Source organism: Lygodium microphyllum, chromosome 7, assembly GCF_053477565.2.
Source record: "Lygodium microphyllum isolate KBCC chromosome 7, Lygodium_microphyllum_v1.1.10, whole genome shotgun sequence".
NCBI lineage: Eukaryota > Viridiplantae > Streptophyta > Polypodiopsida > Schizaeales > Lygodiaceae > Lygodium > Lygodium microphyllum.
In genome coordinates this window covers 66,895,224-66,908,914 of record NC_141141.1, presented here as the reverse complement: position 1 = coordinate 66,908,914, position 13,691 = coordinate 66,895,224, and the positions used below count along the sequence as shown (strand labels likewise).

Genomic DNA, 13,691 nt, shown 5'->3' with positions numbered 1-13,691 from the left:
ATGAGAACTACAGATGGTTTCATTGAGAGATCTAGATACCTGGACATATACATGTCACATGAGATGTGGGTTGCCATTGGCCGCCTCAAGGTCTCCTCTCATCAGCTTGTGATCAACACTAGGAGAGCAACCCACATTCCCAAAGCTAAGTGGATCTACAAACCATGGCAAGAGGAGATGGAGAGTGAGGAGCATTACATCTGTAGATGTAGATCCTACAGTACAATCCGAGCTAGGTACCTGCTGCTGCATTTTCATTCATACAGCTGCATTTCTTGCCCAGATCAGTCCGCCCTGCTGATGCCATCATCCACAACCTGCTGCTCATCATCCCAACCTGCTACATACATGGGACTCATGCATGCCAGGCCTGCTGATCTGTGTTTTTGCTTACGCTCATGTCCTTTGACATCAGGCCATCTGGAGGACTTGCTGCTGCCAACATTATTATCAGCCTTGGTGGACTGTTGCTGCTACTATCAGGATCCGTCACGAGAACAACATGCTCTTGGAGGCCCCTGTTGTATCATATTCATCCATCATTTATTTGAGCATTATATAGATTGTGTCGCCATCTTTCTTTTTTTTTGGCAAATAAAGTGTGGCTAATTATATTACGCCAGAAAAACCTTGAATACAAAGAAGTGCTCCTACTCAACAAACTAGCTGGAGCTGATACAAAGTCACACAAATATCAAATATACAGGCCTCTCAAGGCAATCTAGGGGAAATGGGGGCAAGAATCCATGGAGGGGGGTGTATCGCCATTTGGGGCTGCTTGCCTGCATCACGAAAAATAAGTCCAGACAGCCCCAAGTGCGCATGAAGTGAAGACGGAGCTCCTAACGAGCTCGAGACTCACCCTGCACCTGGTCCCATTGGCCGCGAAGGGAGTGGATGATGGAGGTCCAAAGCTCTGCCAAAGTCGCCTATACAGAAAGTCTCTCTCCTCCAAAAAACCTCTTGACAACGCGCCTTCCAGATGTGCCATCCAGTGAGACTCCCTACGATCTCCCATACCTCAGAGCAGCCTGCTATGGACTCCAATACCTGGTGGATGGGTAGAGCCTCCAGACCAGCTACTGCGCATGACCTAGCCTCAATAAGGAAGATCGTGTCCTGCATCCCGGTCTCATACAGAAGGTGACGACCCTGGCTGACTGCCTGCCAGCAAAAAGCTCCCCATGAGATACATCCAAGGCTGGGTGCTATGCGGCGGAGGATGCGGCATGCTCCTCTCCACACTAGCTACACTGCCTCACACAACCAGAGGCGGTGTGTTGGAGTTTCCAGAAGTAGTTGTGTGCAGCATTTACGTCCTCCATCCTTCTGTATCTGGGATGATCAACTCCCTACCGCCAGGCCTCCATGTGCCACCAGCCATACCCTCCTCGGCCTCCAACTGTCCCATAGGCGGCGCCAAAAAGTCTGTCGGAAAGCATCCATGATGCTGTGCTCCGCCTAGTACCTGCTACGCGACGGCGCCCAGTCCATATCCTCCTGCATTAGCACGTGTCTGCCAATCATAGCTATGTACTCCAAGAACCTCAGTGGCTTCTTGGCGACTGCAGTGGCCGGCCATAGCCACTCTCCTGGATCCCACTCCAACTCATCAAATGGTCTACCCTCCCAGATCCAAAGGTGCCACTCCCTGAGTTCCTTCTAGAAAACATAGGGGTCCAGTCACCATGTCTTCCCCTGAAGGCCCACCACTCAAATCCTCCTCCACGAAAGGGTAGCTATCCCCTCATCCTGCTGCCCTCTATCAAAAGCCAGACGCCCCCCCTCCTGAACGGTGAGGAAAGCCCCCTGCGGGGCACCGCCCACTCTGCATGCCACCTATAGAGGGATATCTATTGGTGAAAACTTATCGGCCCATACCTCCCCGAGCTCTACCAGCTCTCGTGCCGAGGGGCCAAGCCACTCCTAAGGTATTGCTGCATCAATCTCCCTTCTCCTCAACTCGACTCCTCTCTGACAACCTGATGCCCACTGCAACACCTCCTCGTCCACCAACCTGTACAACTCCCGCTAGGTCCTGATGGTGCAGGCCGGGCTAGCCTCCCAACCAGCCCACTAGATGTGGGGACGCTCGCCGATCTGTACCCCTCTTGATCTTTGACCTGGGGGTTCCAAATCACCGGCTGACGGTCTACCTCCTCCTGGCAACCTGGGGGCTCTGAATTAGGGCCCTACGGAGGCCCTGTGACTACACACGAAGTAAGCTACATAGGAAGGGGGATCTGGGGGGCATGATCTAGGCTGTCGTGAAGATCCACCTCAAGGACGGTCTCCAATCCCTGCCAAGCCTCGGTCTACACTCCAAGAGACCCTCCTACAGTAGGACCTTCCAGGTCTGCCCTCCTGGTGTGAGACAGCGGACTACAAGCTTGCCCAAAAGAGCCATACTCTGATACTTTGGGTCAATGATCCCAAGCCCTCCCTCTGACCGATGCCCGATGATGGTCGCCCACGCCACCCTAGCTCGAGAGTCCCTGGAACCGTCTGACCCGGCCCATAGGAAATTCCACAGTAGGCGGCGAAGCTGAGTAACACAGGACGAGAAGCACCAACATGAGGCGATGTACCAAATCGTTGCTAGGAGGACCTGGTTGACCACCAGGGCTCGGCCTGCTAGGGAGACGCGAGCAGAACTCCAATAGGTCAGCTTCCTCCGAATAGAGTCAAGGACTGGGAAAAACTGCTGGGCGAGGGTGATGTCGAGTCCCACCTGGAACCCTAGGTAGCGGACGGTCTGCCCTCTGCACATCCATCTAAATCCCAAGTGGATGCCCCACTCCGTACTAGAGTCCAAGTCTGTAAAGAAACCAATCGACTTCTGCCAGTTGATTTTCGCTCCTACTGCAGTACAGAACACCTCGAGAGCTAGTCTTACTCTCTCCAGCATCAACTCATCATCCTCTATGTAAAGTGCTATATCATCTGCATACTCTGAGTCTAGCAACTCCGTCTCCTCTCTCACATAAAGTCGAAGGCCACGTAACCCACTCACATGTGATCTGAGGAAGTGAGACATTGCCTCTGCAAAGAGTAAGGACAGGTACGAAGCCAATGGACAGCTTTGCCGTACCGATCTCTCCAGCCGAAATTCCTCCCCTTTCCTGCCTCCAATGAAAACCCTGTCGGTAGCTGATCTGTAGAGTGCAGAGACCCCATGGATCCATGCCTGGGGGAAGCCCAACCTCTCCATGGTGCCTTCCAAGAAGTCCCTATTCACCCTATCATAGGCTTTCTCAAAATCCAAGAGTAGTACAACCAATCCTTGACCACTATGCTGGGCCCACTCAGTCACCTCAAAGAAGGTAAAGACTTTTTCTAGGATGCTCCTATCTTGGACAAAGCCTATCTGTGTGTCATGCATGATGTCTGGAAGCATGGGGCGGAGTCGCCTACCAATCATCTTTGCCAGTGCCTTATAAGCGACTCGCAACAGGGTGATCGGTGAGATAGCTCCAACCAGTCTCCCCCTTTGGGGAGGAGACTGACAATACCTGCCGATAAACTCCTTGGCATCCGACCTGAGCTGAAAATCTCCTAGAAAGCCAGCAGTAAGGGGTCCTTCGCTACCACCCAAAAGGTGGTAAAGAAGGCCTTAGAGAGGTCATCCTCTCCCGGGCATTTCTGCCTGTCCTGTGTATGGAATGCCTCTAATTCCTTCTTTGTGAAGGAGGCTAGGAGGGAGCGTCCCATCTCCTCTATTGACGAGGGACGGAATGTGATCCTAGACCTGCTGTCTGCAACATTGTCATCTGCCTGAGGCTGTCTCCTACTGGAAAAGGCATCTGTAGTACTCGGTGGCAATCTCCATCACCTCGTCTGGGCTCGAGCGAATCCTCCCATACTAATCCCAAATGCTGCGTATTTGCTCTCCTGAGGTGCAGGACTGGTGTGCCTAAAAGAACTCCCTGTACATCGTGTCCCCCTTCCACGCCCAGAAGGCTGCTGAGGTGCAGAATGAGAACTTCGAACGCCTGTCCTCTAGGCCGGCGATGGGTGCTCATGCGCGCACCTCCTGTGCATGGAGGATGGGATCCCCTGGTGTCTCCTGTAATAACCTCTGCGTAGCTGCTAGGTCCCGCCGGAGTGCTCTCTCCTCCTCCCATCACTGCTGCTGCCTGGCCTATAGGGCTGCCTCCTAGCAGATACTACTCAACTCAACTATGACCTCTACAACCTCCTCTGCGATCCGGTCCCTCTTGCTCCACTCCCTAGTCCAAATCTGCTCAATCTGACTCTTCACCTCTCTCTTATAGATCGAGTCAAGGATCCGACAGGATCATGTACCTAGGGAAGATGTTGGGGGATCAAGTGTCAGGAGGATCGGGTAGTGATCGGACAGAGTGGTGCTAGCCAACTGCCATATCTCGCCTCCGCAAGAGCATCTCCACTCTCCCATGTAAAACCTGTCCAACTGCTCCAGCAAGACTCCTCCTAGCCGCCTATATCCCCACAAGAAGTCCAACAACCTTTCCCTCTTGTGGAAAGCTGGGTCTCTCCAAGCATCACAAGCTCCTACTGCCAGTAGAAAGACCTCCCATGCCTCCTGCTCCTCCCTTCCCAGCCATGCCCTAGTAGTTTTTGCCTCTACCTTGCTGGTCCTCTAAGGCCTCCAGGTTGTTGAAGCCTCCTCCAACAATCCAGGAGTCCACCTCTGGGAGTCCTGCTGCAATCTCCACCCAAAACCTGCTACGTGCACTGACCTCAATGGGGGTGTAGACATTGAGGACTCCGAGGCACGAGCCCCCAATATCCAACCTGACCCATAGAACCCTCCCTGCCACAATCGCCCCATGATCTCGTACGCAAGCAGTAAGGCTCGGGCCAATAGAGATGCACATGCCTCCACTCCTGCCATGGGCACCGATGGCATACTCCCAATAGGTGTGTGAGCTGCCTCGGAGAACCTTCCCTGCCCGATGGGCCTGGGCGGGGGTGAGCTTATGCTCCTGCAGAAGTAGGATGTCTATCCATCCTGCAAGGGCCGGCTGTAACTCCTGCCGAACAATCAACTTCCTAGAACCACGTGCCCCACTAAGTGGAGACTATTCACATTCCAAGATGCAAGGTGTAAGCTCATGGGGAAACCTGTGACTGCCCGAACAGGCATCTATTCGGTGTGGAAGCTGCTGATGAGAAGGAAGAACTATGGGGCATGCAAGTAACTTCGCCGCAGGCTTAGACGATGAGTACCAATCTCCCATGGTGGCCCTCAGGCGGACCATAGGGGTGACAGTTGCTCCAGGTGGTACTACCAATGCATCTATCAGCCAGTCGTGACTCTGTACACTGGTAGTAGAAACGAGCCGCCTGTGTGCCAGGGGCCACTCGATCACATCCATCGGAGCTCTCCACTATATGGAGGGGCTCGAAAGATAATGCTCAAGTATGGAACCTCGGCACCAGCCCACCAGTTAATGTCCATCATGCAACCTAGTCACTGCTGTGTAAACACTGCTAGTCATTCTCCCATCCATAGGGAGATGTGGTCCGCCACTTGACTCTTCACCTCCTTCTCTATCTCAGTCGTCATCCAATCCCCTGAGTGGGAGGACTGAAAGAAAAAAGCATAGTTTGTTCCATCTGGTGATGCTAGTAGATGGACCTTGCCCCTCCTTGACTTACAAATCACGAAGATTCCCATCTCTAGAGATAGTGGAAACTCTCTGCACTCCGCAACTCTCAGGTAGGACTATGGGCCACTATGAAAGAAATCCTGTGGTAATAGCTGCGCCTGTCTCGGAAAAGTGTAACGAGCGGCAGAGGCAGACAAGCTAATGGTTGTGTGGGGAAGGCAAGGCTGCTGGTGCGAGGAGGATGTAGGCGTGTGTGGCTCATCACCTCCTATGGAAAGGGGGGGTGGGTCTAGGGGGGATCACCTGTACCGGGTGCAGATCAAGGGGGGTACTCAGCAAGGGAGGTGGTGGGGGGAAAGAAGATCAAGGGATGGTGGGATGGTCGGAGGTACGTGGCAGGTGTGGGGAGGGACTAGTGGCCCTGGAAGGGGAGGGCTGTGGGCCAGGGTTAGTGGGGGATCCATGGGAGGTTGGGGGGTGGGTGTGGGGACTATGGGATCTCCGGTGAGGTAGTCTGTAGCATGGGTGGTGGATGTGGGGGACTGCAGTCCCGCCGGGTGGGACGGGCAGGGGGGGACTGCAGAGTACTCTGCCCGGGGGAGGGGGGGGGGGGGGGGCGTCGCTCACCCTCCTGCTCCCTGCTGTTGCTGAGGTTGTGTCTAGGGAGCTGGCTATGGCCCCCCCCTTCCGTTTCCCTTGCTATCGTCTCTGGACCCGTGTGAAGCCGTTAAGGTCCATCTACGAGCCTATTGACGGAGCCGCCTTGGTTCCGAAACGCTGCAATCTGCTGCCTGATGCCCAAACTCATGGCAACGCAAGCACTTCCCTGGTTGCCCAATCACAATGACCTGCTGCCTAAAGGAGTGACCTCCTACCTAAATCTCTAGGAACTTTGGTATACTCTTTGTGTCTTTCACAGCCACTCGTACCTTTGGGACTCCTGTAGCTGTCATTGTATCCGGGAAGGAGGCAGGAAGAACTGCGCCGAAGAGCCGTTCAAAGTCCTCCACTAACTGGCAGTACTCTACCACCGCCAATCCGGGGAAAAGTAAAGTAACTGGATATCTGAGAAATCTGTTATGGAGAGCAAATGTCTCCACTGTGAAGCCGCTATACCAAGGAACCATGTAAATGACCCCCTTCGTAGAGGCATAGGGTGAGCTCTCTACTAACTCATGAGCTGCATCCACAGAGGTGAATCGAACCATGAAGATCCCTTGGCCCATGAGGATTGGCTCCGTGATCTGCATTGTGCCAATGCGCAGCGCAGAGTGGAGCCAACCCCGCAGCTAGGCCCTCGATGGGGAGTGTCCAACGACCTCGATGGGGGGGTTCTGTTCTGTTTTCTGATGATGATGGAGCACTAATGTCTCCAGATTGGAGTCGCGCAGGTGAGGGGCCTGGAGCTGCCAGTTGAATGGGACAGATGACTGCTTGGGGGGGGGGGGGGGGGGGGGGGGGGCGCTGCAACAAGTCGCCGGACGAGACGGGGGTAGCAGGGGACGCAGCGGCAGTTAGCGATGACGGGCGACTGAGTTTTCGCGATCTTGTCATGCAATTCGATTGTGTCGCCATCTACAGTACATGCTGAAGAGATGATATTAAAGCTAGTTATTATTAGCATAGCTCATGACCTTCATGACAAAGCTAACTGATTTTTGCCCTTAACTTACTCCAAAAGCAGAACACTAAACTTCACTGGAAAATCTGACAAAATAACCTGGTATTTGCTTTGAGCAAGATCTTGGAAAACTTGTTTTGTGAGCTCTGCCAGAAACCGACCTGCACAACAAGAAGAATTGAGTGGTTCTAGAATGATAAAGTGGTGAATAGCTGCTAGCTTGTATATAAGAAGATCTACTTTGGGTAAAAGAATGTCCTAACAGCTGCCACTTTAATCAAAAGACTACGCAGAGTCAAACAAAGAGTTGCAGTTCATACAGGTACTTCATTCTCCACATGGTCACAAGACATTCAGCAGAACACAAACCAAGCATCTTGCAATGCATCTGAATACATAATTGGCACATTTACCTATCATTGCAAAGGATGCATACATGTATGGGTGTGTACATGCATGGCAGGGAGCCTGACCATTGATGTGTGCTGCAACTCTGCACATACATGTGCTCATAATATGAAGATATGTCCTGACCTAAAGGACATGTATATAGCTAGCACACAAAAGCCTGTACAATGCACTCACATGCTTTGATGCATGAAATATGTTGTTGATTTTCTTTTGAATGAGAATACTTGTTCAAATTTGTCTACATCATAAGGAGTGAAACATATCTTAACCCTGAAGGCATATTTGGTTAGCAGCCACCAAGTTGAAAGTTCAATCCCTTACCTTGGATCAGATTATCTTGCTTCAAGAATATTTCTCTCAGTCTGCTTTGTCCACATGGATTGTATTTCAAGTTAAATTTGTCAAACCGATGAAATGTGTTCTTGTCAGCATGGACATCCAGTAGATCCACATTCAAGTCATACCTGATAACGAATTATAGAAAACAATAAATAATAATAACAAGATACTACAAAGGTATTACCACATTCAAATAGCGGTATGCTGCTTCCCTTACCCAGTTAAATCTAAACTCTCAAACACTTCCTTCAGAGTTAGATACTTGCCATCTCGAAAAATAACCACCTGATGCACACAAGAAAGATGAACTATCATGTTGCGAATCAAGTTTTGCATTAAGCAATCTCATACGTCTGAATCCAAGCAAATCAAATGGAACCTTCAGGAGAAAGCATTGTCTTGCACATCTCATACACTGACCTCATCTGGCTCCTTCCTAAGCTTAGACTTGATAAATCGTAACAAATGTTTCTGGTTCATGCAAGCGGAATGGTGGACGTGTGTATCAACTTTGCGTACATTATAAAAATCCCTGTGGGGAGCACTTTTCTGAGCTAAAAACTCATGGTCTGCATTTAGCATGAGATGCAGACTGAATTTCTGTTACAGAAAGCCAAGAGCATCAATTCAGCAGCCCGACACTAGCTAAGCTTAAAATTGACAATAGTGGCTTCAAATACTCAAACATCACTACTAGATTGCATGCCTGCTCTAGCAAACGGAGCCGATGATGACAGACAGTCCGAACATTCCCTAATGAAGTTATCTTTAAAATCCGATGCATGTCTGTAAAAAAGTCTATAGCACTGAACACTGGAAAAAGCTCTTCAGTCGCTGGAGGCAGAAGACAACATATCAGAAGAAGATGACAACAAACTGAATAAGTTTGAAAATTATGCAGGCTATTTAAATCTCAGACCTTCCGCATTTTGGAACACATGTACAACTCCATCTATCATTCGGAATACGTGCTGCAAAACAAACCAAATTCCAGCCCATATTAACCCGATGTTTTATCCAGAGATAGCAGTTCTTTCCACTGAGAGAATTTTCATAAATCTACACTTTAATCGTGTAAAAAAACAAAGAACATCCAAAAGCTATGAATAGCATTTATTTCCAGTTTAATGTCCATAAATTCACACCATTGACATGTGAAAACAGAAAAAGAGAGCTAATTGCCCAAGAAGTTCTTGGAACATCATGGAGTACTATGAGAAGATCCTTGGACCTTTGAATCTTCATTTATTAAACTCTTCCTCATTTGCATACTTGCACCTTGTTCCCTAATCCTTACATATGACACCCAGAATCTCTTCCACATTCTACTTCTTGCATACAGCCATGGTCACACAACATGATTAGCATGCCTTAAAAGACTAAGGAATAATGATGCAGAGTATCAACTCCATACTTACTACAACAAAATTAACAGAAGAACAAAAGCAACATCATGTGATGTCTAACTAAAATTACCTCTGAAGTTGGCTCCTGCTCATAGTGAAAAGGATCTGGATTTGGTTTTGGAGTACTTGGATCTGTAATCTCTTCTTCGTACCAAGGTGCTATTTTCTCTCTGAAAACATACTTTTCACGAAGAGACAAGCACTCTTGCATCATTTTGCATACCTCCTCCTCCTCTGCAGACGGGGCCTCTGCAAAAGTTAATATATCACAAGTCATAACTAAAACATTGAACACAAAAATGTGCAGCCAAAGGAACAGGCAGGCAGGCAGGAAATACAAAGATGCCCAACAAAAGAGGCTGTATTGACAAAGAAGCAACTTTCATATTGCAGTAAGAACATTGATAGTAAAGATGGCCAACATATCATAAGGTCAAAAGGGAAGAGAACCTGCCAGTAAGGGATGAATATGGTGTCCTCTCATGAATCATGCAAGTAAAAGATCCAAAGGTTCTTAGGTTCGGTCTTGAGAAAGACTAGATGCAATGAGCCCTTCTCAGCTTGCCACAATAACTAATACAATTAACCTCAGCCTCGCTCCTTTACCTATGGATGGGGTAGCAAACTAATGATCCACACCCTAGGGGCCAACGCAAGCTCATGAAGGAAGAATCAAGATGGTAGGAACCTGCACAGTGGTCACCCAGCCTTTCTTGACAGATATTTGGAGGAATTCAGTGAACAGCTTTAGGCCAAGAAACAACACAGTTTTTCTTTGGCCTTTGGCACACATAAGCCTAGCAGTAGGCAAATGCAGCAGTCCCAAAATGTGTAAATGTCTCCAAGGCTGAGGAAACATGGTTGGAGCAGCAAAACTCAGCAGCTCTCTGACAAGGAGTAGGGCAAGAAGAAATGCAGCAGCAGCCACCCAAAACACAGGCAATCTGATGGACCAGCTCAGGAAGCTGATGTCTAGGAGCTGAGATGAAAACCAGCAACAGCAACCGAAAATGAAGGCAGTCTACATGTGAAGACCAGCTGACAAAGGTGATGCCCAGGCCGGAGATAAGATGACCAGCAGCAGCCATGCCAGGATGATGACAATGGAGCGGGCAGGGCAGAAAATGCAGCACAGATGGTGATGATGGGGCAAGGCTAATGGATATTGGTGAGAAAAGCGAGGAATACAAGATTGATTTAGGATGAAAAGTATCTAGGATTTTGGTTTGTGGCTGTATGAGAACCGAAGAAATCAGCCCATAAGTTGAGATTAACTAAAGGCTAAACTTGAAGGTAGCTTAACATGAACAAATTGGAAGATGTGGATGTCATCAGTTTATAGGGGTCTATGGACCTATTCACAACCTTGTGAGATGCAGGAGCTGTTAAGGTTGATAGTGGTCAGCAGGACCTATCTTCTTCCAAGGGCTAGAAGAAGAAAGAAGATGACTGAAGCTAATTAAGTCCACAGTTGTGTGAGGATGGCAAGCATTTCAACTATAAGAGAATAAGGCTACCATCTGCTGCCTTCTTGGTGTAAAAGCAATGATCAACTTGAGATCTATAGAATCCCTAAGATTGCATAAATGTATCGAATTTATGATACCATTCTCGTGGTGCCTGTTTCAACCCATACAAACTCTTGTTGAGTTTACATACCATGTGCTCTTTCCCCTTTGCAACAAAACCCTTAAGTTGTTGCATATAGATCTCCTCATCTAGATCACCATGTAAGAAAGCTATTTTTATATCCATCTGTATGAGTTCCATATCTTCAGATACATCCAAGCCCAAAATGGTTCGCAAAGTAATCATTTTGACTACAAGGGAAAAAATTTCATCAAAATCAATTCCATGTTCCTGCTTGTACTCTTTAGGAACCAATCATGCTTTGTACCTTAGCAAAAAACCAGAAGTGACTTTCATTTTGTAAACCTATTTGCATGGTAGCAATTTCTACCCTTTAGGCAAATGCACCAAATCCCAAGTGCCATTTTTCATGAGAGATTCCATCTCTAACAACATAGCCTTATGCCATTTCTTGCTGTCTTTTCTATCCATTGCTTCCTTGAAGCATGACAGCTCACCACAATCTATCAACATGACATAATCAGCCACATAATTGACACCAGGAACAAACCTATCTAGCTTTCTTTGCATTCTGATCGACCTATGGACCCAATGATCAAGATTTGATGGTTGTTCAGCCTGCAAATCTACATTAACAGCTTGATGTTCTGTAAGTTCAGCATGTTGTATAGCTGGTTCTGGTTGTTCCAAAGGCATTTGTTCTTGCTGAAATTGTAGTACATCATGGGCAATATCTTGCTGATCATTTTCAGCATCATTCCCTACATTTTCAGGGCCATTTATAGTAGGTATTTGCTGCTGTCCAACGAGCATTCTTTGCTGTCCTATTGGTACATCTTCCTAGAATACAAGCCTTCTAACTTCCTCAATCTTTTCAAGCAGTTTTTGCATGCAATCTTCCCGGAAGATAACATCATTACTGCATACAATTTTCCTTTTTTCGGGATCCCATAACCTATACCCCATTTCACTTGCATCACCATATCCTAGGAAAATACATTTACAAGACTTTGGCTCAAGTTTGTTGTGTTCTTCCATGTGAATGTGCATAAATGCCTCGCAGCCAAACACTCTCATGTGAGCATACAAAGGTAGCTTGCCCAACCATGCTTCTTGAGGGACTCCCCCCTCCCCCCCCCAAAAGACTTGTTTGCTGACCGATTAATTAAGTGTATGGTTGTCATAACAGCCTCTACCTAAAATCCATGAGGTAAAGCAACATGTGACACCATTGTATGGACCTTGTCTTGAATCGTGCTATTCATACGCTCTGCAACACCATTTTAGGGTGGAATGTGAGGGGCGATGAGCTCCCTTTTAATCCCTTTGCTATTACAAAAGTCCTGAAAGGCTTTGGACACATTCCCCACCATTGTCAAAGCAAAGACACTTTAATGTCTTGCTAGTCCGATTTTCGGCAAGTGCCGGGAATTTTTTAAATTTATCCAAGGCCCCGTCTTTACAACGAATTGGATAAATCCATACTTTGCATGTGGCATAATCAACAAAAGTAATGAAATACTTATTTCCCCTTACAAATAACCCTAGCATCTCACATACATCTAAATATACCATCTCTAAGGGTGAAGACTTTAGAGAGATTTTTTATATGACGTTTAAGCATGCTTACCATAAATACAATGATCACATTGTTCAAAATCAACATACCTCAAATACGGCAAATAACCCAAACAAGAAAACACTTTCATTCCAATTTGACTCATGTGTCCCAACTGGCTACGCCACAAACAAACACTTGGTTGCTCGGTTATGGCGACTACATGGTCACACACACTAGATACATACAAAGGATAAAAAGTATCACTTTTAAATCCCTTGGCAACAATGCCAAAGCCCTTACAAATTTTTCATTTGCTATCCCCAAAGGTGGTATGATAGCCTTCATCATCTAGCTGCCCTGTGCTTATTAAGCTCTTCTTGAACTAAGGTATGTGCTTCACATTATGTAAAACAAATACGGAGCCATGCTGAAATTCCAATTTCACACTGCCAATACCTACAATTTGACATACACAGTTATTCCCCAGTGGACAACACCACATGCACCACCATTGTAGTCAGAAAACCACCAATGATGTAGTGTGACATGAAAAGATGCACCTAAGTCAAGTATCCAAGTGTGCATGTCATCACCAGAATCTGCAATCAATGCATGTGCACTCAAGGAAGCAGCAAGGAGTACATCAATGGGTGCGTGCACACCCAAACACCGTAAAAGGCACAATGACCCTTTATTCCCAACACCTTCCAAATACATCACCTTGTAAAACTACTATGATCTGCGGTGCTTGGTTTCTTGCCCCATCCTCCCAAAATCACCTTAAGAGGCCTTATATTGATTTATTTTGTTTTACTCCACCACTATTGCTGAACTTTGCTTTACCATGTTGTTGAGCCTTTGTATAACCCCAAAAAGTTTTATCTATGTTAAAGGCTTTATTTGTGCAAAGTAGGATAGATGCCCAAAACTCCCCTATAAAAGGATATGTTGTGGGTATCCCTAGAACTCACTCTCTTCCTCTTCACCAAGTGCTCTCCCGTTCATCGTATACCTATCCCCTGCATTTCAAGAGTGGTGAATTGTTGCCACAGCAATCAAACAAGTGTTGAGCTAAAATACGCTTTACAACTTATTAGCATTTTTAAACAGCCCCCAAACATGCTTAATTAATGAAAAACGCAAATTTGGTGCATGGGTCAAGAGAGTTT

General features: G+C 47.4%; 1 protein-coding gene across 4 annotated transcripts in view; it reads right to left on the bottom strand.

Annotated features, from left to right (window-relative positions):
* The window catches only part of LOC148033545 (putative AMP deaminase), a 174,917-nt gene that overhangs the window by 149,588 nt on the left and 11,638 nt on the right, over positions 1-13,691 (bottom strand). For all 4 annotated transcript variants that reach the window (XM_087681488.1, XM_087681491.1, XM_087681492.1 and 1 more), the window contains 7 exons: positions 9,442-9,620; positions 8,885-8,936; positions 8,672-8,799; positions 8,386-8,565; positions 8,183-8,250; positions 7,948-8,090; positions 7,315-7,376 (listed from right to left, as the gene is read on the bottom strand). In XM_087681488.1, the coding sequence (XP_087537614.1) occupies positions 7,315-7,376; positions 7,948-8,090; positions 8,183-8,250; positions 8,386-8,565; positions 8,672-8,799; positions 8,885-8,936; positions 9,442-9,620 (812 nt within the window). The remainder of the gene's footprint in view (positions 1-7,314; positions 7,377-7,947; positions 8,091-8,182; positions 8,251-8,385; positions 8,566-8,671; positions 8,800-8,884; positions 8,937-9,441; positions 9,621-13,691) is intronic.